Source organism: Euprymna scolopes, chromosome 29 (genome assembly GCF_053919585.1).
Source record: "Euprymna scolopes isolate OS-2025 chromosome 29, ASM5391958v1, whole genome shotgun sequence".
Lineage (NCBI taxonomy): Eukaryota > Metazoa > Mollusca > Cephalopoda > Sepiida > Sepiolidae > Euprymna > Euprymna scolopes.
In genome coordinates, this window is record NC_136510.1 from 43,784,460 (window position 1) to 43,810,403 (window position 25,944).

At 32.6% G+C, this 25,944-nt stretch overlaps 1 protein-coding gene across 3 annotated transcripts in view; it reads right to left on the reverse strand.

Moving 5' to 3' along the window:
- Window positions 1–25,944, reverse strand: part of LOC145252623 (bifunctional heparan sulfate N-deacetylase/N-sulfotransferase-like) — a 196,980-nt gene that overhangs the window by 80,868 nt on the left and 90,168 nt on the right. Inside the window, exon 4 of one of the 3 annotated variants that reach the window (XM_080112346.1) lies at window positions 24,335–24,447. The exons of the other annotated variants lie outside the window; for them this stretch is intronic. Within the exon in view, the coding sequence (XP_079968472.1) occupies window positions 24,335–24,447 (113 nt within the window). The remainder of the gene's footprint in view (window positions 1–24,334; window positions 24,448–25,944) is intronic. 3 annotated transcript variants of the gene reach the window in all.

The window sequence follows — 25,944 nt, forward strand, 5'->3', positions numbered from 1 at the left end:
TGTGTGTGTGTGTGTGTGTGTGTGTGTGTGTACAGCATAATCACATTGACACCAGTTCTCATTAGATCACCCAAGTTAAGCAATGTTGAACCTGGTCAGTAACAGATGGATAAACAATTTGGGAATTCCAGGTGCTGTACGAAAGCAATGATAGTTTAGAATCAATGAGATTTCACTGTTATATGACTATACATCCTTTACATAATTGTTATGTTGTTGGTCTTATTAAGATGACCAATTATATATTTGTTGTTGCGTGTTCGTCTTAGAGTGTTCATATTAGAGAGATAGAGACAGGGTACATTTTAAAGGAGAGACGGGAACATGTAATATACATTGAGAGGGGATTAGATATATAGATAGAAGAGAGATTGACATTTATACAATTCTGACAGTTCTGGGAGTGTTTCTATAAACATTTAACACACATTTTTGAGACGATGATTCTCAGTTCTTTTATCATAAAGAAGGAACCAGTCATTACTTAATACTGAGAGGGAGACGCATTCTTAAGATGATAGAGACACATTATTAGATGAGTTTATACACAAGTTCTTATAAATACAAATTCACAATACCTTGCTTGTAGAATAACATAACACTAGACAGCTGTTACAAAATGATGATGACGTCCTTTTATTTCTTGACCGGTCAATGGTTTCGCATCAAGGAATTCAAAGTTTCTACGTGATTTCAATTTCCAACCTTTCGCCTCCAAAGGTGGATGTCAGCTCTGTCTGTCCGACCCTGTCCCGGCACTGACTTCTCTCTCTCCACTTTGACCGACCCTGACTACTCTCCTGTTTGTCTCCTAAAGCTCTAACTATATTGAGAACTCATCTCTTAGCCATGACGTCACTGCATGCCCAAAACACATGCATCATTCACACATGCTTGCAAAGAAGAATTCTCTAACCTAATTTTCGACTAACCTATTTTACAAAAATGTTTAACATGTTCTATTGTTCGGATCTAGATAACCTCAATTTAATTTCATTTCATTTTCATAAACAGAATTGCACCATCAAATTCCTTTTTCACATAAACAGATATCTAAACTATTTTATGTGAACTAAACAATGGGTAATTCTACATTCCATTTTAAACTCTCCTGAATCTTAATTCCAAACCTAGCTTCCCAGGTTCAAATTCTGGGACTATCCTATCTCATTTTTACTTACTTAAAAGAACAGGCGACCGTTCTCCAACATAATGATCTGGGCGAATCCAATTTTGACGTTATGAAGATGGATTGGCTGAATGAAAAACCCAAACCTCTCAAGCCCACACAGTCACCTCCTTATAAGAAAATGCACAGAGCATTTTCACAAGTCGAGTCTGGTTTGAAGTTGAGAGTTATCCGCCCCTCTAGAGAGAGGGAAGAGGAGACAATTGGTCATCGAAAAACATTATTTTGAATCACTATCTAAGTAGGCTGTGTTGTTGCAAAAAAAGAAACTGCACATACACCCCCCCCCAATTTTCATAACTATAAAATAACACTATTGTAGTCAGAATTTATTTATTAATTAATCTTTATAAAAGAAAACTCAAAGACTTACAACTGGAGTCATTTATTTGTTGCGTACAGAATTTGGGACTAAATCACAAACGAATGCTACCCATTGGAGTAATTTCTTTCAGGAGACAGCAAGTAGGAAGAGAAGGTTGACCAAGCCAGCACCCGTGGTATGTGTATTCCCTGGAGACCGAGTTGTTCATTGTTTTTTTTTTTTCTTATATTCTTTTTATTTTTTTTATGTTTTTCTGTGGGCCACTGTTGAAGCAAAGAATACAGGAATTGTGCATCAACCCCATAAAACTGGCCAAGACGAGGCTATCAAACTTTCTTGGGTGTTCCAAAATCTGAACCACCTAGGACTACACTGATGTACCAGTGAACACTACAGTTTTCACCATGTTATGCTGGTCTCGTTTGACCAGGATATGACCATTCACTTGGAGACACCGGAATCTTCATTGTGTTATATATGTACCAATAAATATCTATTGTATTAAAAAAATGTGCACTTTGACTGGATGCATCTTACAAATATTTATTCTTTATTGTTATTATGTAGTTGCAGAAAATATCACTGCAATAAATACTTCTTCAAAGTAATATACTTATTGTCTTATTAAAAAAATATCAGTCAGAAATAATCCTCTTGATCAAAAGAAAATAGTTTTCGGTAAAAGTCAATAATATGACATTTTTTTTTTTTTAACACAGGAATCACCACTTTATCAAGACCAAGAGGCCACTCAAGGATAAGGGTTAAAGAGTGTACAGTAGAAATTGGACAATACAGTAATCATTAGTAATGAAAATTCGGTAAATTTGATAACTTATATGGAACGGCTCATCAAGAACTTATTTACGTTAGACTTGAACACAACCATATTGTAGTCAGCCGGAAAGCAGGAAAACGGAAGACAATTCCACAGGCGTGCAGTTCTAAAAAAGAAGCTTTATTCATGGAATCTACGTTTAGGTTTAGGCACAGATAAAGAGTGAGGGGAATTATTGATAGTGTTTTCAGCTAGACGAGTGTTTCTTGTGAAAGTTTGGCGAGGGGGGACCATAGACTTAAGCTCAGTCGAACACTTTCCATGAAAGTAACGATACATCAGAGACAAACTCGCAACATCTCTTCTGTGAGATAGAGGTTGCAGGGAAGAGAAAAGGACATCTCCTACGAGGCTACGAAGTCTATTTTGAACTCTATCAAGGCAGGACAAGTCCTTTCTAGCAGCTCCTGCTCAGATGTGGCAACAGTATTCCATCCTTGGACGTACCTGGCTCTTATATAGATAGAGAATTGCATCAGCAGTGAGATATCTACTGGATAGATAGAAAGATCCCACCATTTTTCCAGCAGCCTTGGCAACAGATTTGATGTATGTGTTCCATTTAAGATCAGGAGTAATGGTCAAGCCCAGAAGCTTGTCAAAACTTGAGGCCTCCTGAAGACAAGAGCCATTCATTTCAATTGATGCCAGATGCGGATCAGAATGTTGATATAAAGAGAGAAGCTTGGTTTTAGATGCATTAAAAGTAATCAACCACTCCTTTCCCCATTGTACTACATGCTCAAGATCATATCTTTTCTTTGATTCTTTCTTTAGTTTTTGAGTTCTGAGCAAGAATTAGTCAATGCAATTGCTATACTATGGGTGTGTATCAAATCAAGAACATGTACTTTTAAATATTTAATGATGGTTTTAGTGGAAACTATGTTATTGGTTGAACTGTATACACGCACATATTTCCGCAAAGCTCTAACCTTGATGGAAGAGAAACTAAACTTGCTATGGTTTCAAATGATCTGAAATAACAGCAAGGGAAAACTGATCACAAATATTTCTCAGATATTATATCTCCCCTCTGTTACGGTACGATTATGAATATCTCCAGTATCAAATAATCTCTATACCCTGTAAAATTTCCTTTATGTATGAAAACTAAATAGGGGAGATATAACATATGAGAAATATTTGGAATCAAGTTTCCCTTTGCTGATATTTCAGATCATTTGAAACCACAGTATCAAGTCCAGATATTTTGTAATTCAGATGCAAAACTAGGAAAACAAATGACTATGATCGAAACATTTACCTTTCCAATGAGCCTTCATTTGTTAAATTCTGATCAATAATTGCTGAGATTTGGAATTTATAAAATTGCCAAAAAAAGGTGTGTCTGTGTGTGTGTGTATATATATATATATATATATATGAATATCTATACTGGTAGCCATTCAATATTGAAATGCTCATATCTTTGGATCTATGGGATAAAACATGAAAATTTGAAATTTTTTTGAAGATTATAATACTATTCTATGATTATATTTTTCTGACAATTGGTTAAAAAAAAACAAAAAAAAAACTATATTTTCAAATGAATAAAATATGTCCAAATTTGCCTGTGTGTGTGTGTTCTGGGAGGCAGCTTCGGTTTTGCTTTTTCAGTTGTCTCCCCTGTAGTCTAGCCAGGCCACTAATATCTATATGGGAAAATATACTTATTCAATTATATTTCACTTTTTATTTATACCAATTCTTTAATTTATGAATTCCAATGTAAATACAGAGCATATACAAATAAATAACAAAAAGTCTACATTCCCAATTTCAAGATATTGTCCATCTTACCTTTTATTTCTTATATATATATATATATATATATATATATATATATATATATAGTAGTAAGTTATGAAAATATGGCAATTAAGCTGCACAGAATATTCTGTGTTTCAGCCTTGTGAGAATTCGTCAGGCTTATATATATATATATGTGCGTGTGTTATATAGGAGTCTTATTAAATGTGAGTCTTAGAGAGAGTTATTAAAAGTGAGTCTTATTAAGAGTCTATGTTGCGTTCTGTGTTCGTGTTATGAAGAGATTCATATATATAAAATGTTCGGTAGAAGCTCTTAGAGTGAGGAGGTAGTGTTGAGACAGTCTTAGTGTTCACATTGTAGATATGAGATGTCGAGACATTGTGTATGTAAAGACATTTTAAAACACATGATATATAAGACATATAATGACAATTTCACTTTACCTTTTTGGTAGAATTACAACACAAAGACGACGTTTATAAAAACACATGATGGGTTTATTTCCATGAACCAGCCAGTGGCTTTGCTTTCAGGAATTCAAAGTTTTACATTCTATGTTTCAAAGGTGACCATCTCGCTTCCAGACGTTCGACTCCCATGTCTGGACCCAGACTGTCGTCTGTCGTCCTCAGACTCTCTCTCAGACTCCCTCCCCTACTCTAAAGTTTCTAACTATGTCGAGAACTTCCCATTTTCCATGACGTCATACACATGTTAAAACATGTGTCTTCTTTCACGTGTTCTGGAAATGCGTGTCTAAAACTTTTTCCTTTGTTTACAAAAGGAATTTTAACCTATATTCCCAGTAACCTATATTTCCAATATGTTAAAAACATGTTTATTAAATTATCTTATAGTTGCATTCCTCAATTGAATTTCATAACAGAATTGACAAATGCACATTCCTTTTCTTAAAACTATTTTATCTCTAAGCTAAACAATGGTTTGTTTTTTGCATTCCATTTGCTAATTCTCTCTCGTAATCTATTTCTAAACCTAAATTACGAGGTTTGAATTTCGTCTATTCTATTTCATTTTCATTTTAACTAAATCTCTATTTTTATACTTACATGAAAAGGGACAGCCCTTATCATGTAACACGTGTGTTATAATTCACTTAATCGTTTTTACATACTCAATTGAATAAAAAAAAATATATATATATATATATATATATATATATATATATATATATAAAGAGATGTATATAAAAAGACCCAAAGTCGTCTGAATATGGTTCTGTGGTTATTTAAAACAATAACTAGAAAGTATTGACAAACAGTATATGTATGCAATGTGATGGTGTATGGAAGCAAAAACATGTTACATGGAGAGAAATGAGAATGAAACAATTGATGTGTGTAATGTGAGTCTTGAAAACATGCTTAATTCTGATGATCTCAGAAGAAACTTAAATCTGAACAATATAGGAACATATGGAATGGCCGCATTGAAAGAATGGGTGAGACTTGAAAGAGATAGACTAAATCGGAAGTCAATTTCTAAAAGTTGTCCAACGTATGCCAAAATAGACTCTTCTCATGGTCAACAGTGGTAGTGCTCTGTTGGCTAGTCCATCCATTCCTAATTCTTGCAATTACACTAGCACCTGCTCCACCCTGTGCTCCAATGGTAAATCTTAACAATCTTAATATTGTTACATATTAAGCATCAACATTGCAGCCTATTGTCATCGGAAAGGGAGGGGGGGGACTCAACATTTGGATAAAATACTAAAAGCAAATAAAATATACCAACTAAAAGACCATTAGTCCCCCTCCCTACATCCGGATAGAATTAAATAGAGAGATAGGTCAAGTAGCTAGCAGCAATGAAGGGTGACTGATGTCTAAAATGACTTCAATGCAAAAAATGTCAGAGGAAACCGGTTACTTTTCACCTCCTTTTCCTCCCAAACCTTGCCTGGCATCTGAAATGAGTTTGGGGGATAGTTAAGCAGTTTAAGGGAAATGTTTTCATAACAAAATCGTTTCTTTCTGGTATTTAACATACAAAGTAAATAATCAGTCATAAAAATCTGATAAAGGAAACCAGCCATCATACCGCCCCCACCCCGTCCCAGCCTGGTTCAGTTAACTAGATTTAAAAACAAGCAAGCTGTACAAGAGTACTATCCAGTTGGAAAAGAAAAACAATTCTACACAAAATAACCACAAACCAATAGAATTTTTATTTTCTTTTTTTTTTTTTTTTACAAATTCGACTCTTAACTCGTGCAAAATTACAAAAGCTTCACCTCAGATGGATAGTTCGTAATATATATATCTACAGTTATATAAAAAGAACTGTGTGTGTGAGTTTTTCCTTATGGACTTCAAAACGGCTGAGCAGATTTTTATGAAATTTCACACAAAGGTACTTTATGTGCCTGGTAGTGTTCTTAGAAAGCCTATCGGAATATCTTCAATAAGTATAGATAATCAAAATAATCCAATGAAAGAAGGAGCAGGCGATTTTGAAAAAAGTTAACACCTTATCCAGCCAAACATCACAAATGCATTTGAGAAGTTTTATTACCACACAAGTTGAAAACTAAACATAAAATCAACAGTAGGTTCTTTGATATGACAAGAGTGTGTTCAAGATGAATGTTTCTGTTTAAAGCACAATTGCATCATGATACTTGACTTTCATTTTAAACTTAAATTCAAGCCTTTATCACCGTACAAGCAATAAGGCCAGGCATATCAAATCAACAGTAGGTTCTTTGATATGACAAGGGCACATTCAAAATGAAAGTTTTTGTTTACAGCAAATTGAAGCTTGATATTTGATTTTTACATTTTAAACTTTAATTCAATCCATTACATATAAAATTAATTTTATAAAATCAACAGTAGGTTCTCTGCAGTGCAATGTAGATTACAATGTATTGTGGACTGTAAAGAGGCAAGTGAAGCTTCCTCCCAATGCACTGTGATGGGTCTCCAACTAGAGCAGGTAATTAATCGATTTGATTGAAAAACGAAAAGAAAATGTTCAATTTCACAGATTTCGAGGACTATAAAAATATGGCAGTGTGAAATCATTATTCAATCCTGGGCAACGTTGGGTCTCCCTGCTAAAATAAGATGGATTTCTGATCTCTCACAATAAAGAAATCGATCCGTGATATAAACAAAAACCTACTTCCTTACAGACTATTCGGGGGGGGGGGCTGCTTTTATCATTAGTTTATATGGATCTTGAAAAATAAATTCTGAATTTTACTCTCGCGCACACACACACTATATATATATATATATTATATATATATATATATATATATATATATATATATATATATATACACACACACACACAACCTTGTGTGTATGTGTGTGTATAACTAATGAATTTAATGAGGTTATATGGAGTGCTCAATAAAAAAAAATTAAAAAAAGCAAAATATATTTTTATTAATATAAACAAATTTACAAGGTTGCAACACTGGACATGCTAATGTTTTCGACAGATAGTTGGTTAAAACCCTAATTCCTCATTAGACAACTTAATAAACGATTGCTTTCCACAGAAAAAACCAGTCCTCAAATCCAAAAGGTTTTGAGTTCTTCTGTGGAAAGCAACCATTCATTAAGCTGCTTGATGAGGTCTTGTGGTTTTAACTGACTATTTGTCTGAAGCAATGTCGCAACCTTGTAAATTTGTTTATATTAAATTTATATGGAACAGGAAAAGTGAAAATTGTTTATATATATATATATATATATATATATATATATATATGATTTTTTTTTTTTTGGAAAAAGAATTCCAGCAGAGTGCTCAATTAAAAGGAAAATCCAAATTTTAAGAGCGTATTTATATTTTGTGTACAGAAAGTTGTTAGTTGAGACAGATCATTGGTACCATCGGTTTCAAGCCCGGATAATAAGGCCCGTTTAAGGTATCCTTATCAAGCTCTCTTCAGCCAATATTCGTCTATATATATATTCCGTCTTTATTTGAAGAATTTCAAGATGACCAATTTGAATAAAAACAGTGATATGTGAAAATAGTTTGAACACAACATAGGCATTAGAATTCAAACTATGTGGTGCGTTTATGACGTGAATGAAGGGTTTTTTTTTGGGGGGGGGGTCATTAACAATGATCTTGTGTACAAAATTTTAGTATGTAAAATAGTCAGTCTGGATCTAATAGAAGTTCTGTTCGGTTAGTATTAGTATTACTGTGGTGGCACCGGGATACTTTTTTTTTTTTTTTTTTCTTTTTTTTCCGGGTTACAATGTGGAATATGTTTTTCCAGCTCTTGGTTACGGTATTTGCCCAGTCTTACAGTGTTAATTATGTTATATGATCATGTACATGTATATTATATCCTGTACTGTATTTTGTTACTAATTTTTAATATGTACTGTATAAAATTTTGCTTAGACCCTGCCATACGGTGATTTCACTTTACTATTTCAACCCCGGAACGGATTAATGCCATATCCTGGGGTTCTACTGTAGTTTGCTGATTAAAGGAGATAATTGTAGAAAAAAAAAAAAAGAAAAAAAAAAGATTCTTTTTCACATCATTGACACACCGCAATTATTTAAAAAAAAAAAAATAATAATAAAAATTAAAAAAATTTATTTATCAATCAAATAAATGAATAACAGGAAACAGATTCTGTAACTACTATATTACTATAATATGTATAATAATAATCATATTTATAAAAATAGAAGTATTACAATCTAATATCACTACTAATAATGTTACTATTTCAATTCTAATCAGAATATGAATAATAGTTTGAGAGTTTCTGTCATGTATGCATATACATGACATCCATAAAGTCGTGTGTAATCAAGGCTTTATGAACAAATTTATCTTTAGCTGACCTTTGACAACTAAATATTCCTGTTTACTAGCCAAATAAAACAGTTACTAACGCATATGATTTTTGGAATATGACATGTTTTTTCCATGACAAGTACATATATCAAAGAGTTCCCTGTACTTTTTTTTTTTAAATAAGTAATTCTAAATATGAATTGCATTTTATGTTGAAACTTGAAAGCATAAACATTTGAATTTCTTCAGTCTTAAACAGTCTTCGTTAATAAAAAAAAAAAAAAAAAAAAAAAAGGAAAAAAATAATATATTATTCCATTAAGCCTTTTGCTGTTTAAATAATTTGACTTTCCTCATTTTATTCAGAAAAAAATAAAAAATTAAAAGACGTTTTTCACTCAGCAAATTCGTTTTGGAAGATTGTCCACGAAAAAAAAAAAAAAAAAAAAATCAACACAAGATAAGCATATTATTATTTCTAATCGCCACTTAGAAAAATCACTTGCAAATGCAACTGTTTCACTTGCAACGCAAAACCCTGGTATATAAGTTTTTTTTTTTTTAAGTTTTTTTTTACTATTAGTTAATAAAACGTATATTTAATTTTGCTATCGTTTTTATGGAATGGAGTATGGGCAGATGTCATATTTCTTTTTCGTAAATGAATTTTGTAAGCATTTGTCAAATATAATCTTATTTTAAAAAATGTTCTTGAACAATCAATCAAATTACCTGGAAAATAAGAATGGAAGCAAAAGGGAGGGGTAATTATTTACCTAGGGAAGTTGCAATGTAAAGTATTAGGTTGGTGCAAAAATAATGTTATTTTTTAACTTGAAGTTGGACGTCAAAAAACATTTTGGCACCAATCTAATAATATCACAAATTGCAATGTAATGACAATATCACAGATTGAGTAAATGAAACAATGACTTTTTTTTTTGAGAAGGGGATCCAATAAAACAGAATTCCCAGTGAATGATAGAAGAGTGTTAGTAGATTTCTTTTGTGTGATTAAGTGAAATATATTCCTACCTGCTCTAAATAAGGTTAGTAGAAATTAATGGAGGAAATTATTAATTGAATGAAACTTGACTGACAACTTCTGGAAACATTCATCAGTTACTAGCAGGAAGCATGACCATATTGAAATAATGTGTGGTGTCTGTGTTTATAATCTGATGATGTCCGATTGGAGAGGGGAAAAACAATCTTATAGTATAATAGGTGAAACAAAATAAAATAAAAAGACTCCCGGGCAATGTCAGCTAATAATTGTAATATTTTGAGGTGCTACACACACAATTCGCAAAATAATAAATTACGGCATCATCTGGATTCAACATGAATACAAACATTCTTTGCATGCAATTTCTTCGAATTATGCAAACCGTCTACAACATGCATAATAAACTTTCTTTTTTTTTTTTCTTTCTTAAGAGGTGGAGCACATGGTCAACTCCAGCAATGGAACAAGTATATAAAACTCTTTAAATAGTTATTTGAATCTCCATATACTGTAGCAAAAATTCTTCTGTTCTAAAGGGGATTTTTTTTTAATAAAGTTTCAAAAAATACCGAAATAAAGCAAAATAAACTCATGAATAAAAGAAACTATTATTTATGGCCTATCAACATCGGTTGGGTTTATTTAATGCCAAAAGATAATACCTCTTATAAACAATTCACTGTGTCACTCACTAATTTTCCAATATCTAGAAAGATTCATACCTTTCCCGAATTATATTTCAGTGCAACCAAATGAAAGACATTTTAATTAATCTTAACAAATCTCATAGTCAATGTTAGTATCCATTAAAATGAATTAGTAAGTTATATAAAAAAATAATACTTCTAAAACTATTTTTGTCAAATTTGTCATGAAAAACCCGAGATCTCATATGTCAGGTGATCAAAATCATATTGCTATTAATCTCCAAAACTATTGAGTAAAATTTCTATGAATTTAACGTTGAGAACCTTTGAGATACTGCTGTGAGGTAGTGTGCAAATATAGTCACTACAGTAATTCCATTTAAGTAAAATCAATGTCATGAAGACAACTTGCATCTGCCTGAACGCAGTGACATTAGACTTACCCATGGCATTAGACTCACACTAAATCATGCAGCACTAAAGTCAAAATGTTCAAGTACTTGGGACCCATAGTCAGTCTATTGGGCCCAAAGCAAGGAACCAGCCTCACAAATAAAAACCAAAAAGAGAAATTTGGTAATCAATTAAAAAAATATTCACCTACCAGTTTGCTATTCAGGTCAAACTTACGGGATGGTTGCAAAACCTAATTTTATAAATACAGGGTGACCCCAAAAAAAACAAAAGCTAAATGGAGGCCATCTAGAACATATGCTGTAGAACGGAGGAAAAAAAAAAAGGCCATAGACCCTAGTGTTTTGATGTGATATTTTGAATATAATAAACTAGTTATGACCAAAGTTTAATTTAATTCGGACATAACAGTAAGAAACGGGGCCTAATTAGAGTTGGGGGCCAATGAAACAATGAATCTAGGCCCTCTCTGGACTTGAAACCTATGGTTCCATGTTGACATGACGATCTGTCATTGTGTGTGTGTGTGTGTGTGTGTGTGTGTGTGTGTGTGTGTGTGTGTATATATATATATATATATATTTTTTTTTTTTTCTTTATTGGCTATATATGCATGCATTTTTCAGCTGTAATTTCTTTCAAAATCCAATATCATCAGGCCACTAATCTCAACTGGTTTTAGAAGCAGTTGAAACCAATCGAGAGTAGTCGCTGGATGATGCTGAATTTCAAAAGAAATCACAGCTGAAACAAGTATGCATATATGTAACCAATAATGTTTGTGTAAATATATACAGCAATTAAGCTACACAGAATTTTCCGCATTTCATTCCCATAAGAGCTCCTCAACCTAAAATGCTTGATGAAACCTATAGTATCATGTTGACATGACTTGATCTTCTGTAACGTATGTGGGATGAAATGCGCAAAATTCTTTGTAGTTTAATTCATATATATATATATATATTTTCATAATTTACTACCAAGCTCTAGCTACACATATTGAATACTGTTGAAGTAAATACTGAAAATCGATACATAAAATATACTTTTTTTTTTTTTTTTTAACTTAGGTCACCACTTATAAAGGCTCAAACACCACTCAAGGATACGAGTTAAATGTTAGGGAGGTGATGAGGCAATATCAGTTACAGTGGAAACTTGGATAATGTAAGATTGCCTAAATAGACGACTCAATATATGTATTGTCGGTTTTTTTGTATTATTTGTATAAAGCAAAAAAATAGCTTTATAATCAAATGAAACAAAAAACAATCATTTCTCTCTCATCCATTGCAACTTCAAGTAGACTTTGAGAATATACATGCAATATACACTCGTGAGCCAAAAAAAAAAAAAAAAAAAAAAAAAATGGGCCAAACAAATTTTATACATTTTATTGCACTAAAAGCTATATTGAACAAAGAATAATTGAACAAGGAAACTTAAATGAGACTAATAACACAGAACAAGACATTAACTTTAAATGCTTAGGATGGAATCGCATTCCCTCTCGATTTCTCCATAAGATCAATCCTTTTAGACATGCTCTCAACCAAAGTGGAACACTGAAGAGGAGCTGCTATTCCATTCGCTTTGCACAGCATTCTACAGTTTATCATTGTTCGAAAAAGTTATTCTGGCCAATACACGAAATATTAATATTATTGATTTTTTGCTCATGAGTGCATATTTACACTGTTTCAGCTGTCAAGTTTTTGAATAGCAACATATAAACACATGCACACACACATACACGTTATATATTTATGAAAAAGGAGAAAAATTAAACACAGAATGAAACCAAAACTGAAAAATTTACCCGTTTCAGTTGGATCAACAACCGCCTTCAGAAAAAGTGAAAATACGTTGAATCTAGACAAAAAATTTTCACCTATATTTTTTGAGTCATATTTCAATTTAAAATCTTTTTTTCTGAAAACATTCGATGATTTGACCAAAACTGGTAATCTCACACTTTTGATGATTTCTCCCTGTGTTTAATTTGTCTTTTTGATGCATTTATTTCCACGGTATTTCATGGTATTTCATATATTTTATATATACAAGCTAATATTTTATGAATTTAGTTCAATTATATAAGTAGTAGAGAATGTTCATATGAGTAGGCTGGCTACTTATATGTAAGGTACAGTCACAAGTTTTTTTTGTTTTTTTTTTTACATGGGGGTCACCACTTATCAAGGCCCGGAGGCCACTCTGGGATAAGGGTTATCATGTGTACAGTAATCAATGGGATAGTATCGTAGTAATCATTAATATTGGAGATTTGATAAAGTGTCTTACTTAAAGGGGCGGTTCATCAGGAATTTGTTTATGTTGGACTTGAAGACATCCAAGTTGTAGTCAGGTGGGAAACGGGAAAACGGAAAAGAGTTCCATAGGCGTGCACTTCTAAGAAAGAAATTAAACCAAAGTCTCATAGCCATAGAGTTTCAAAATTCTTAAGAATTGGAGTAGATACATCTTCAGCATCATAGATACAAGTTCGGTCAACTTTTGGATCATACCGGAAGCAAAAAAAAAAAAAAAAAAATCCTGCCTAGAACTATGTTATAGTTTAACAGTTTTCTTTTCTGTTTAAATTGGAAACAAATCTGTCGATGAGAGTGTATATTTTCTGCAAAATGTATTATTTAATGGCTAAGATTAATTGCTTAGATTGCTATTAAAAAAAAGCAACCTTTCAATTTTCAGCAGACATTGGCCGAAAATTAGCGGTACACATTTGCTATTCCTTCGAATCTAGAAACAATACGGATATGACAACTCGTTCATTCCTAAATCTTTCCCCGATAACGTTTGTTATTTTGTGTCATGCTTACATCTTTTTTCTTCAGAGTGACTGTCGTTTAATTGTTATGACCTTCCATTTCTTATAATAAATAATTTTACCAAGAATTCTTCATAAGCTTTGGTTTCGGTCAAACTGATGCACCTAAGTCATATGGATATATTTTTTTTTATTTTTGAAATCACAACTTTATACTATATAAGAATCAATAGAAAATTGACTATAATAATATATACAAAATCTGCATGAATCAAAATATCATTTAAGCGTACTTTATGATGCTGGACGTCCCTGCTAGTTTAAATACTTACAGTTTTATCAAAAGAGCTACAATAATATTAGGATGTCTCCATTTAAGCCGAACATCCACAGAATGCCAACACCAATATATTACATATTAAAGAGTCCGCTGTGGAATTTCCACAGGTCCTGCTAGTTTAGATAAATAGATTAGATTCTTACATCTGCAATTAAGCGTTCCGGTCCAAAAAGTGTGGAGTCTATAAATATATAAGCAAAACTAAAACCCGTCTAAAAACTACAGAACATTTTCTTGGTTTGTTCTAGTTTTTGAACGAATCCACTTTTCTATTAGGGTCAAATGGGTGTAATATTTCCTCAAGTGCTTTCAGCTAATCTTCTGGCTATTATTATGATAGCTTGCGATGTGGTGTTTATGTTATTTCTATAATCAAAAACTATAAAACAGATGTCTACAGAATTGGTAAAAAAAAAATGCTGAATAAATACAGAGAAATATTATACCCACTTAACCCCTAATACTTGTTCAGAAACAACAATCAATTATTCTAAATATAGCAGAAAAATATCCAAAGATAAACTTGTTCTAGCCACACTTAAGAGTTGTGAGACAACTAAACAGTTTGTGGCTGATGCATATAGTGACACGATTAATCCATGTATGCTTTTGGTGTAATTAAAAAAATGTGTTTCTCAACTTGAAATTATAAATTTCTTCATATTCAAATATTCCAAAAATAAAAATATAGTATCACAAAAAACAAAAATGTGTAAACTGAGTTATAATTTTACTATTTGGGTCAGTCCTTTGCTCTTTTTATAAACTTTCTTGATATAAAAATGCAACTTTTTTTTTTTTTTTTTAAACACCTGAATATCAGATGTCTACAATGCCTTTTTTAATTTTTCTTAACTATCAACATCACATTAAAAACAGGATTACCCAAAATATTCAAATTATAACACTCATAATTTATATGCTTTCACGAATCATTTTTTTGGGGGTCAAAGGTAAAGAAATTTATCACTTATTTGAAAAACATTTAAATGCAGACTGGATATTAAGAATGCACCATTGGTTTCATATCCTGTCCGCCAAGTAGACCCATAGAATCTTAACCGTCAGTAACCTAGAACTCTACTATTAGAAGTCTACTTAAATGCTGTGGATGTCTGACCTTCCTTGTTTAGATACTGAGTGGACTGATTATGAAATCAAGTTCATTCATGATATCCAGTCTTTTTTTTTTTTTTTTTAAACTTGGGTAATTACGGATTATCAAGGCCCAGGAGCCACTCTGAGATAAGGGTTAATAAGTGTTAGGTAGATGACTTAACATGATCAGTAATGGTGGAAACTGGGTTGTGCTTGATTATTTAACAGAACGGCTCAACAGGAACTTATGTTGGACGATTGCAAAAAAGTTAAAAAATATGATTAAACAAGTTAATTTTGTTATTTTTATATTATTTATCATTTATAAAAAAAAAAAAACAATATCAATATGAACTTAATATTTAAGCAATAAAAACTGTACATATTTTCAGGCAAGACTTCATAGCCCAGTGGTAAAACGTCATACTATAGACCATGTTGTTATGGGTTCAATCCTTGCCAAAGTGAAGCCATGCTGATGACTGCTAGTTAGCAACAAACACGTTGATGGATAATTTTTACATACATAAAGATTATTAAAAATGATGAAACGTATATAGAAAAGCATATCTTCAAGTTTTGTTATTCAAAGCAAATTATTTTTTCAAGCTTAGTTATAGTATTAGTTAACAAGCAATTAAGAATAAAAACATTTTAATAGATAAACTGGTCAGGGAGTGCATATTTTGGAGTTTAGATAACGACTGGACATAAAAAAACATTTTTTTTTTTTTTTTAATTATTTTTCCAAGTTTCTCTAAAACTTAATTGCCGGGGAAAGATACTTGGTTCAAAGTGTTCATAATAATACCAAGATCATACATGTAACAATTATTTAAGAAAATTCATATTGCGTCCAGTAAGAGACTCCAATTGCATGATTGCCTGGCCTGTTATTGGTATAGCCTTGAAAGGTACCAAATCACCAAAGAATATTAGTTAGAAAGTAAAGAGAATGTGTTTGTTTTTTTTTGTAAAGAATTTATCTTTTTAAACTATGAACAGTTAATGGCCACTAAAGAATCAAAACTTATCTCTATCGATGAAGCCTTTTATGTTTGAATCAAGAGATTAAAGTAAAAAAAAATAAAAAGGGAAAAAAAGGGGCAATTAAAAATAAAATAAAAAAAAACACACACACAAAAAAAGAAAAAAAAAATCAAGCACGAATTGATGAAAACGTAGGAATTTTCTGTCCGGTAAAGTTGACCCCCAAAAGAAAGGGATGACCTGGAAATGAAATCCGGATTAACTGTGCATTTTGGTAGTACATTGCGGATTAGGATTTTGGAAGTTTCCCTAAAATACTCCCCTTCACTTCTTTATATTTGCATTCCCAACACACTTTGCATTTTATTTGGAAACTATAAAAGATATTACAACTAATTAGTTTTCAACAATGTACATGTGGGGCGAGGTGGGGGCACATGACGTCCGTTGCTGATACATGTTTTTAGAGAAAAATTGTTGGCACCTACATTTTAACAGAAACAAAAGTGTTAGTCGTACTAGCATCCCCCAATTGCCAAAAATGGAAATCACCGTACCATTTGATTAAAATAAAAAAAAATAAAAAAATGGCGGAAGTCACCCACCGCCAAAAATACCCCCGGAAGAACCGTATCATTGCCTTTGCCAAAACAGAAGTCATCCTACCATTGTCGATGCAAGAAAAATATACTAACTTGCAATGTTGAAAAATGTTAAAATCCAAATGATTTAAAATTTCATAAATATGTGATTGATACTTATTTTGATGTGAAGTTACTAACAGACAGATAGTAGGTAAAACACCTTCTATAGAAGAGGTGAAGGGAAAAAAAGAAAAGATTTTACAAGATTATTAAATTTGTGGGCATTATGTTTTTGTTTTCTTTTTTTTTGTTTTTTTAATGCAAACTATGAAGTTTCATTTACAATACACCTCTGTAAAATGATGGCCTAAAAAAAAAATGACTCCTCAAAAATTACCAACTCTTCTGAAAAAATCTGGCTGATTTGGATAAGATTTTTCCCAGAAATTATACATTATTTACATGTATATTATTCGGGGCCTTTGGCATAATTGAGTGTTCACTAGTATGCCGAGAAACCAGGATCGAATCCTCAGTAGAGTCATATCAAAGAATTGAAAAGATTCTTTCTAAACAATCAGTATTAAGTTCAAGGATAACTGGAGCAATCGAATGAAGACTATGGTGTCTTCCTCTATATCTCAATGTAGTAGCCAATGAAAAGCAATCACCGTCAACCATAGTCAAGCCATTACTTTTTTTTTTTTTAATATTATTCAGTTTTTTGTTTTGTTTTTTTTAATATGGTTTGTCAGATAAATAATAAAAAATAAACCAGTTTACCCTTCCCCATTAAAATTAAGAAATAAGATACAAGTACCATTTTGTTCTGATAAAATCTGCTTATAGACCATTTCTTTTCATGTCAAAATACACCTGAATTATTTTTTGCAAAGAAACCAAAATGGTTTCATTAATTTCCTCAGCTGTAACTACTATAAACTGTAACAGCATTCACCTGGAGTGGGTGGAGTTGGCCCCAAACGAGTTCACTGCTTCTTGTGTCAAAGTAATACACCCACACCAATCGTATCATTCTACTTCAGAAAATGGGATATTTTGTTTGTTTCCAAGCTCTACCAAGCAAGATATTGAATACTTCTCCCTTTAGCTTGGCCCTCAAAGAACCACCCACTCCCCTTTCTCTATACAACCAAATCAGCAACATTATGGAACCATTTGTAAAAAGCGATTCAACAAATTAGCCTTGTTATTGTTGCAATGGCATTCGCTTGCTTGAAGATCACCCCCCCCCCCCTGTTGATCTGAGAGCTTAGCCAAATCCTCCTTGATGGTTGCTGGCTAGGTCATCAGCTATCTACTAATACACTTGCGCCATCATAGGGAGGATTACATTGTGAAATAGCTATTCTGACCGCATGTCCTCTTGCTAAAAAACAGAAAATCTTTGGTGTACCCCCTCCCCCACCTACAAACAAACAAACAATACAACAGTTTGTGCTTTTACCCTTATGTCAAAATCCATTCTCCTTAATTTACTCGAATCAGTCACCACTCCGGTCGGTTGGAACCAGCTTCCTCCCAAGTAAATACAGCATCTGACAGTCATAACTCATACAATATAGTTAGCCAATCCCAGTTCTATAGTCAAAGACTAACTATTTGTATGTTGCCAGGATGACTGTTACCAACAAAGTCTTTAACTGTACACCAGCATATTTGTGACTTGAGTGTTTTATGCCAAACTGGATGTTGAATATGGTTAAATTTGTGCTCATATTTGTATTAAATACTAATTATATACAAAATTAAAAAGATGAGCAATAAAAGTTACATGGAAAAATGAGAAAAAAAAGTAGGAAAAAACTTCTTTATGTCATGGCATTTCGAAGATAAATGCTTCTCATTTATTATTAAATGCTAATCATTAAATGTGTATTAACTGGATACCATAATACTTGCACACTAGCATAAAGGTTCATACAAAATTTCTGTTGGGTCTGGTAGTTTCTGAGAGAAAAAAAAACAAAAAACAAAAAAAAAACGCGAGACAGAAAGGCAGAAAAATATAGATCTCGGCCTTTGCCACTATTTCCTTTTTCTGGGCTAATTTGCATAGAAATAAATGTCATTTTATCCAAAAATTTCATTGACCGTTTAAATGATCTAATTAATCATGCTAGTTTTAGGGAAGGGAGATAATAAATCTGAATGATTACACTGTCAAAAATGATACAATGCAACAAGAATGGTGAGAACCCACCCTCATCATTTGAGTTTTTTTTTCTTTTGTTTTTTTAACATCTAAATGAAAAATGATTTTTAATTCCTCAATGTACATCCAAAAGCAGTGTTTGAGAAAAAAAGAAAAGAAAAAAAAAAAGAAATCTCTTCCTTAAAAAAAACAAAAAACAAACAGGTTCAAAAGATTTGAGGGGGTTAAATCAATTACATTTTTAAAAAAAAAAAAAATTTTTTTTTTTTTTTTTTTTTTTTTTTTAGAAATGAAGGAATGTTTCTTCTTCAAACAGGCTATGAAATCAATCTCATGCAGTAAAAAAAATCTCCAAATATTATTAAATACTTAAATTGTTGAGAAAAAAAAAAAAAAAAATGAATACCATCTATATATAGAAATGTATGTATGAATATGTATGTGTGTGTTCGCTTTTTGTGTATGTCTACAAAAGGCTTTTTTGGCCGTGATTCTTGGTTGGCTCGCTCCTTGTTAAAACTTTTTATATGCTTTCTAAATAATAATATCTATGACTAAGGAACTCGGGTCGCGGCTATCTTTAATTTACCCGACTTTTACAAGCTATTTTCGAGATTTTTTTGATCGCTGCGTAACGGGGAAAACAGAAACTGGCTTCCAGCGCAAAACTAGGTCAAACATCACGCGACTTAACGTTCTCGCACCTGCTAATTTCACTTTATAAACGTCAACTTCTCAATTCATCTATTCCCGTGGTCGAGATGATTAGGTCGCAAGTTTTTTTCCATTTCCTTTCCACCTCCGCGTCAAAGGTTCGGGGTTCAAGCCTACCTTTTTACTAAAACTTTTTTTTTTTTTTTTTAATTTTTTTTTTTTACACCTCCAAACACCCGACCTAGTTTTCTTTTTTTCTTTAAACAGGGTTGTTTTGATCTAAACCCCCCTCTCCCAACATACACACACCTCCAAACACCTAGGAAACGCCGGATACCCCCCGCTAGTCTATATATATAAAAGCGAAAATGTGTATGTTGTATGTATGCATGTATGTGTATATCTCGTAAAAACTTTTGACACGGGTCACGGATTTTCACAAGATTGGTATCATTTTAAAGCTTGATCCTTTGCCCGGCAAATATCGAAAAATTGGTCAAAAACATTAATTCCCTCACCCTAAAATCATCAGTTTTCTACAGGGAGAGGTCAGCAAAAACCGTCCTCTCATGACAAGTTCGCTTCTATGCATGCGCAAATGACATCGGAACATGGTTTAGTTTAAATATTAAAAAAATAAAAACCTAATTTTGTCAACGTTGTCTTAGCTTGGTTCATTAAGGTCGGCCTCATTATCTACAGGTTGTGGGTTCGAATCGTGGTGTGAGGTGTCTTCTTTTTTTTTTTTTTTTTTTTTAAAAAGCTTAATATTGAAACAGGGTTATTTAAGCCATTTTTCACATTGTTTTTTGGGGGGTTTTTTTCAGCTTTTTTAAAGGAGTTAAAGTTTTAACGTCCGTTTTTCTGGGGTTTTTCCATCACATTCATGTTTTCTTTTTTTGTTTTTCCGATTTTTACATTTAACATCATTCGTTTGCCTTACGTTAGTTTTTTTTTTTTGTGCTTTTTCGAATTTTTAAAGTTTTAACATTTATTTTATACTAGCGGGGTACCCGGCGTGGCCTGGGTGTTTGTAGGTGTGTGTGTTGGGGGGGGGGGTGATCAAAACAATCCTGTTTTTAAAAAAACGTTGGCTAGGTGTTTGGAGGTGTAAAAGAAAGAAAAAAAAAGCTTTAGTAGGAAAGTAGGCTTGAACCCCGAACCTTTGACGTTGAGATGGAAAAAACCCTGGGATCTAGTCATCTCGCCCACGAGAGAAGAGGAATGAAAAACCTCTTAATTTAACGTTTATAAAATGAAATTAACAGGTGCGAGAACCTTAAGTCGCGTGATGTTTGACCTTGAAACATGACGCGGCTGCAAGCCAGTTTTCGCTTGTTTTATACTGAAAAGCGAAAGATACACGGGACGCTCTAAAAATTTGGAAAAAATAATGCGTGAAAGTCGGGCAAATTAAATAGAAAGGCGACCCCCGCTTGTAACTCATATATATTATCATTTAGACGCGATATAAAAAGTTTTAAGGAATGAGCCGACCGAAAAGTCCAGCGAAAAAAAAGCCTTTTATAGACATACACAAAAAGCGAACACATACATTTTCGCTTTTATATATATAGATAAAATATTTAATAATTTACTAATATTTATTCTTATGTTTTGATTACTCCTCCCCCCCATGCCCGAGCGCACATACCTCTAAACACCTGGGCAACGCCGGGTACTACAACTTTGTACCCTTCTCTCACCGCCCCTCTCCTCTCCTGACATACGCACTAGACTACTTCGTTTGGTCATACATTGAAAACATCACCAACATGACCTACCACAATACCCAAGCCAGCCTGATCGCTGTCATCCACTGAGTATTCGCAGAGCTCCTGCCAGCGCTTGTGGAAAAGGCATGCTCTCAGTTCTGGACCCGTATTGAGGTGGTGATTGAGGCTGAAGACGTCTACATTGAATAGATGTCAGCTCTGCTACATAATCAAATTACCTGAATTAATTTCTTTACTGAAAGTTTTAAAATAAAACTGTAGTGTTGTTTTCTTTATGGTGACAAATTTCCTGTTCCACTCTGTATAAGATAATATATAATAGTACTGTTTATGCAATGAGCAGTCTGGAGAAAAGATAAAATTTATCAATATTCAACTTCTGTCTCAGAGTTATTGAAACTCTCTTAAAAATTGTGAAATTTGCTAAAATTGTATTTGTTTGATAATGTATGATTCTTGCAACATTAAGTCATAAAATTATCGTGAAAAGAGCAATGTAACGCTTTGTGTGAACTGCTTTATTTTTGCTATGATATGTAAATTTTATCATGAATGTATAGCCTTTTGATCTCTAAAATATATCACATGTATCCAGTCCAGTGCCCTATTTATAGGAGAGTCAATATTTCGCTTTCTCAATGAAAAAAAAAAAAAACTTTGCATTTTATGTATTTTAATCATAACACAAAGTTTCAACTCTACAGCAAAAATGTTACATACCCTGGGACTTAACATGTTAATGAAACAAAAGTAAAGAAAGAAAAGAAAAAAAAATTAAACACCGATTCCAGCACCTTATTGTTATCAATACTTATATATCGTTTGTTGTTTTGCTTGCAAGCTACTGGCAGGATTTAAAAATCACGCCAGGTATAAACATCCATTGACACATAAATTACAGAACACTCATGCGTTTAGATATTCCAAACAAACATATCAAAGAGTATTTGACAACCAAATCCAGCTCCTGGTGGAAATGTATGGAATTTACACAGGAATCACTACTTATCAAGGCCCGGAGGCCATTTGAGGATAAGGGTTAATAGGTATACATTAGTCAATGTGATTATAGCATAATAAACATAAGTAGTGGGAATTTTATAAATTGGATTACTTAGGGGGACGGTTCATCAAGAACTTGTTTACGTTGGACTTGAAGATTTCAAAACAGACAGATGAGGTTCCTTAGCCGAATATATGGCAACCTATCCAGGGAAAGGAAACTGATGCAAAATCTACAACTAAAGTTATCATCGTTCATCTTGCCTTGGCATGTCACCAGGTTATAATCATAGAGGCACCACGACCTGTGTTGTATTAGCTCTCCGTACAGATGCCTTTTTGCAATCAGATCTGTTGACCAAACATACCTAAAATCATATACCCATGGAGATACAAAGTATGTAAATATAACCTGTTGATAGCAGTGTTACAATTCTGCAAATATTGGAAAGAAATTAAAAATGTTTTAGATATGTGTGCTACAGGCCATGCAGATCTGCAATTAATCTGAAAAGCCATCTAGGAAATCTTTATTATATAAAAGGAACTGTGTGTGTGTGTGTGTGTGTGTGTGTGTGTGTGTGTGTGTGTGTGTGTGAAAGTTCATTTCCTATGGACTCTGAAACGACTGGGCCGTTTCTTTTGAAATTTCACACAAAAGTACTTGATGTGTTTTGGGAGTGTTCTTATGTAGGTTTTGCATTGGAATGCATCTGATAAGTATTAAAAAAATCCAATTGACCAAAGTTAACACTTTTATACAACCTAATGTCACAAGTGCATTTGAGAAGTTTTATCACAACACAAGCAGAAAGGCCCAGCCTATAAAATCAACTGTAGATTCTTTTGAGATGGTGGGATTTCAAAATGAATATTTCTTTTTACAACACAATTGAACCGTGATACTTGACTTTTGCATTTTAAACTTTAAGTGAAGCCATTATTGATAATTTTATAAAATCAACAGTAGATTCTCTACAGTGCAATCTAAAGTTCAATATATTGTGGACTAAGTCACTGCGAGGAGGCAGGTGAAGCTTCCTCCCAGTACATTGCAAGTGGTAATCGATTTGATTAAAAAATTTGCGATTTCACAGATTTCAATGACAAAAAACGTATGTGAAGGTGAAACATTTGTTAATCCTCATTTAATCCCAGACAATGTTGGGTTTCTCTGCTCATCACAGATAAAGGAAGAAAGACATGATCTATTGAATAAATTTCAATATTCAAGTACTAAGCATTAATTATATTTTTCTTATATAACTGAAATATAACATTTTTATACCTTTAACTAGTTGTACCTATCCAGCATTATCCCAGCATGCAGTGAAGTCATTTTAATTTTTAATTGTTCGCACATTTTAAAACTTATATTTTTCAATTTAAAATGGAGTTATGTACCTTGCTGATTTTTATTTTTAGGTGATTATTCAAAAATGTTTTCTATTAGCAATCATCTGGGCCTGACTATGCCAGTTTTAAATAGAAAGTAGCTAAGTATGTTATTACATGGTCAATAACATGACACAACAAAAACATGAAAATTTGCTAGTCAAAGGTTTTATTTGTCAGCTTAAATGCTGTTTGGATCTGAATTTGAAAATATGACACGATAACTGTATATGTATGTTAAATGCAGACAACTTGTTAATTTTGATCAAATAAAAAAATAAAAATTAAAAATTAAAAAAAACTCAAATAGAATATCTGAAACCAATTTCATAGCCTGCAGTAAGAAATCATCCCATTTCAAAGTAAAATGTTTACAGCAAGTACCAGTGATGATAAGAGAAAAGTGTTCAAGAAAAGAGATCCTTTAGTTATAAAAATAACTGCCCATCCCAGCAGCAATTATGAATCCATTTTTTTTTTTTTTTTTTTTTTTTTTGCTTTTGTCATATGAAAAATGGACACCCCAGCCTAAAACAAGGGGGTTTGTGTTTTTCTACCTTTGCAAAATGGGAGTTCATCGACATCCCTCGCTCCAAGGCAGGAAGCTGAAATTTATGCGGCTGTTCATGGTGCCACATGTGAGGAAACCACCAAAAGTTTTCCCTCTTCTCTGAAATAAAATCAATTTTCATCAAGAAATAACGTGCTGTCAGCCTGAACATTCAAAATATACATAAACAAAAGCAAAAACAAAGCAAGAAAGTACAGTAAAAAAAAAAAAAGAAAGAAAAAATAAGTCATTTTTAAAGCTTAATGATCTTCAAAGTTATGCACCCAAGGAAAACACACACACACACACACACACACACGATAAAGTAATCATATTAATGGGTGCTTGTTCAAGAGTCTCCCTACATTAAAAACTAAAATAAAGAAAAATCTGTATGATTCATATAACCACGGCAGAAAGAAAATATTGAACATTGATCAAGTAGTTTTATTTTCAAGAAATAAAAAATCAAACTTTGTAGCTAATACAGCAACTATGTCACAATGATCCATGTCCAAGTAACCTACATCTAAAATTTCAAGTGTTTAGACCCAAAATTGGCAGAGGAGTTTGGTAGAGTTTTGAAAGGTCAAATTGTTGAACTTTGACCCCTTGAAAGCCAAATTTCTGTCCGAAAACCGATTAAAAAGATTTTCCCAAATCTCAATGCCCCTTATATCAAATCTTGAGTCTGTAGACTGAAAATTGACAGAGGAGTTTGGTAGAGAAATGTAGACACACACACACAATTTCACTTTTATTAATATATAGATAATTAAAAGAATGAGGGTTTGGAAAACCAGTTTCATTAAAAAGTAAAGTTTACAAAACCGTATAAAAACATGTCCAGGTCATTTTTATTAGCAGTCTGCACCCCCCCCCCTTCGAAAACCTTGAAGACCCCTGATGTAGACGACCATATGTCATCGTAATAGTATTAGATCAGTGCAAAAGTTTTTGCCGATTTAAAATTTCATCTTGAAAATTAAAATTTCTGTTTTGGAAAATCTTTACCCTTGCTCTAACTCGATTGGGTTTGTTTTACTATACACACATTCGAAAGATTGCCAAAAAAATATATAATAAATAAACGTTCTCAAATGCAAGATAAGTTACTTTTCTACCTAACTGGATAAGTTGTTATTGCTTTTATTTAATGTAAAATGTTTAATAGGTTCGAAAAACATACTGTGTTTATCGGTATATTTGAAAAAGACAAATGGCGGCAAGCTCACTGGTGAATATGTTAAGTTTGGGAAAATGAGTCCAAACTAAAACACTATACAAAATACTGTTAGAAACCCACTCAATATATGTCAGCCTATGTCACAGTAACATATATTGAGTGAGTTTCTAACAGTATTTTGTATAGGTTTCTAGTTTTAATGCATTTTCCCAAACTTAACGTATACAACAGCGAGCGAGCTGCCATTTGTCTTTTTCAAATATACTGATAAACACAGGTTTTTCGAACCGATTAAACACTTTACATTAAATAAAAACACTAAAAACTTATCAAAGGCAAGATAAGTTACTTTTCTACCTTTTTTTTTTTTTACACAGTGATCACCATTTATCAAGGCCCGGAAGCCGCTCAGGGATAAGGGTTATTGCAAG